Source organism: Triticum dicoccoides, chromosome 6B (assembly GCF_002162155.2).
Source record: "Triticum dicoccoides isolate Atlit2015 ecotype Zavitan chromosome 6B, WEW_v2.0, whole genome shotgun sequence".
Classification (NCBI taxonomy): domain Eukaryota; kingdom Viridiplantae; phylum Streptophyta; class Magnoliopsida; order Poales; family Poaceae; genus Triticum; species Triticum dicoccoides.
The window spans coordinates 694,868,036-694,869,379 of record NC_041391.1 but is presented as its reverse complement, the minus strand read 5'-3'; the positions used below and the strand labels follow the sequence as shown (position 1 = coordinate 694,869,379).

The following is a 1,344-nucleotide window of genomic DNA, read 5'->3' as shown; positions in this document are numbered from 1 at the left end:
TCTTATTGGTTGATATGTCAAGAAACAAGAAACGATGTAGAATTTAATGCACCGCGCCTAAGTGTTTTGGGATTATTTGGTTTTCGTAAGATGACTTAGGCTGGTCATAGTGGGGAGTAACTTAGACTAGTAACATACATATGTTACTAGTCTATGTTACTACCTTCATAGTGGGTAGTGTCATAGGTGTGGTAACATAGTTGCCTTCATTTATTACTTTGTAGACTCATTATGCATTGGAAACCGCTATGTGATGGTAACATATTATGTTACTCTATTTGCCTCTCTCCTCATTAACTACTTGCCACATCACCATTTTTGCTTATGTGGCATCTATGTTACTACCTATGTTACTCCCACTATGACCAGCCTTACACACCTAGACGGAGGGAGTACCTGTGGAGGTGCAGGAGCCCGGCGCCCACGGCACACGCCCTTCCTCTTCCTGGGTCATTGGCACCGCCACCGCAAATGAACCGGAGGAGGACACGTCCAGCCCGCATTGCATGCTCTTTCGGCCCGAGCGTTTCAAGACCAACGACACTATTAGGTTAGGGTTACTTGCCTCTCTACTCTACTCGTACGCCGGCCGGGTAACAAACATTTTTTTCTTTTCTATAAAAAGACTTTGACTAGCCCTTCTAGTTCTATTGCTGAGTTTGTTTCCATAAAAGGCTTCGAAACTAATCATAGTAAGGCTGGTCATAATGGGAGTAATATAAGTAGTACTAGCATAGATGTCACGTAAGCAAAAATTGTGAGATGGCAAGTAGTTAATGATAAGAGAGGCAAATAGAGTAACATAATATGTTATCATCGCATAGCATTTTGCAATGCAAAATGATTCTACAAAGAAATAAATAAAGACATCACATATGTTACTCCCCACTAGGAAGGTGGTAACATAGACTAATAACATATGCATGTTATTAGTCTTAGTTACTCTCCACTATGACCAGCCTAAGAGTAACGCTAGGCATACATATAAGTGTAACTCTTTGTACGTTTAGTATTATTGGTATTATAACTACGATATGACTCTCTTTTTTATCACCATCAACACTCTCGTTATGATTATATTACCGGTTATTACCATCGTCCCAAAAATAAATGTCTCAAATTTAGTACAACTTTGTATTATACTTATTTTGAGGCGGAGGGAGTAATAGTTATCACGCTACCAGAATAGTATTCCTTCCGTTCCATAATTTAACTATAACGAAGACAAAAACTATGGAACGTAGGGATAGTTGATACTCCATCCTTCTTAAAATATAAAGTGCGCTTAATTTTGCATGGTCTTTGATGCATGACTTTAACCACTAATATATATCAAAAAGTGCG

The 1,344-nt window shown here is 38.8% G+C and overlaps 1 protein-coding gene across 1 annotated transcript in view; it reads left to right on the top strand.

The window, feature by feature from the left end:
- Nucleotides 1–376: 376 nt before the first annotated feature.
- Nucleotides 377–1,344, top strand: part of LOC119324968 — a 10,418-nt gene continuing 9,450 nt past the window's right edge. The window contains exon 1 of the mRNA XM_037598727.1: nt 377–550. Within this exon, the coding sequence (XP_037454624.1) occupies nt 472–550 (79 nt within the window). The 5' untranslated portion in view covers nt 377–471. The remainder of the gene's footprint in view (nt 551–1,344) is intronic.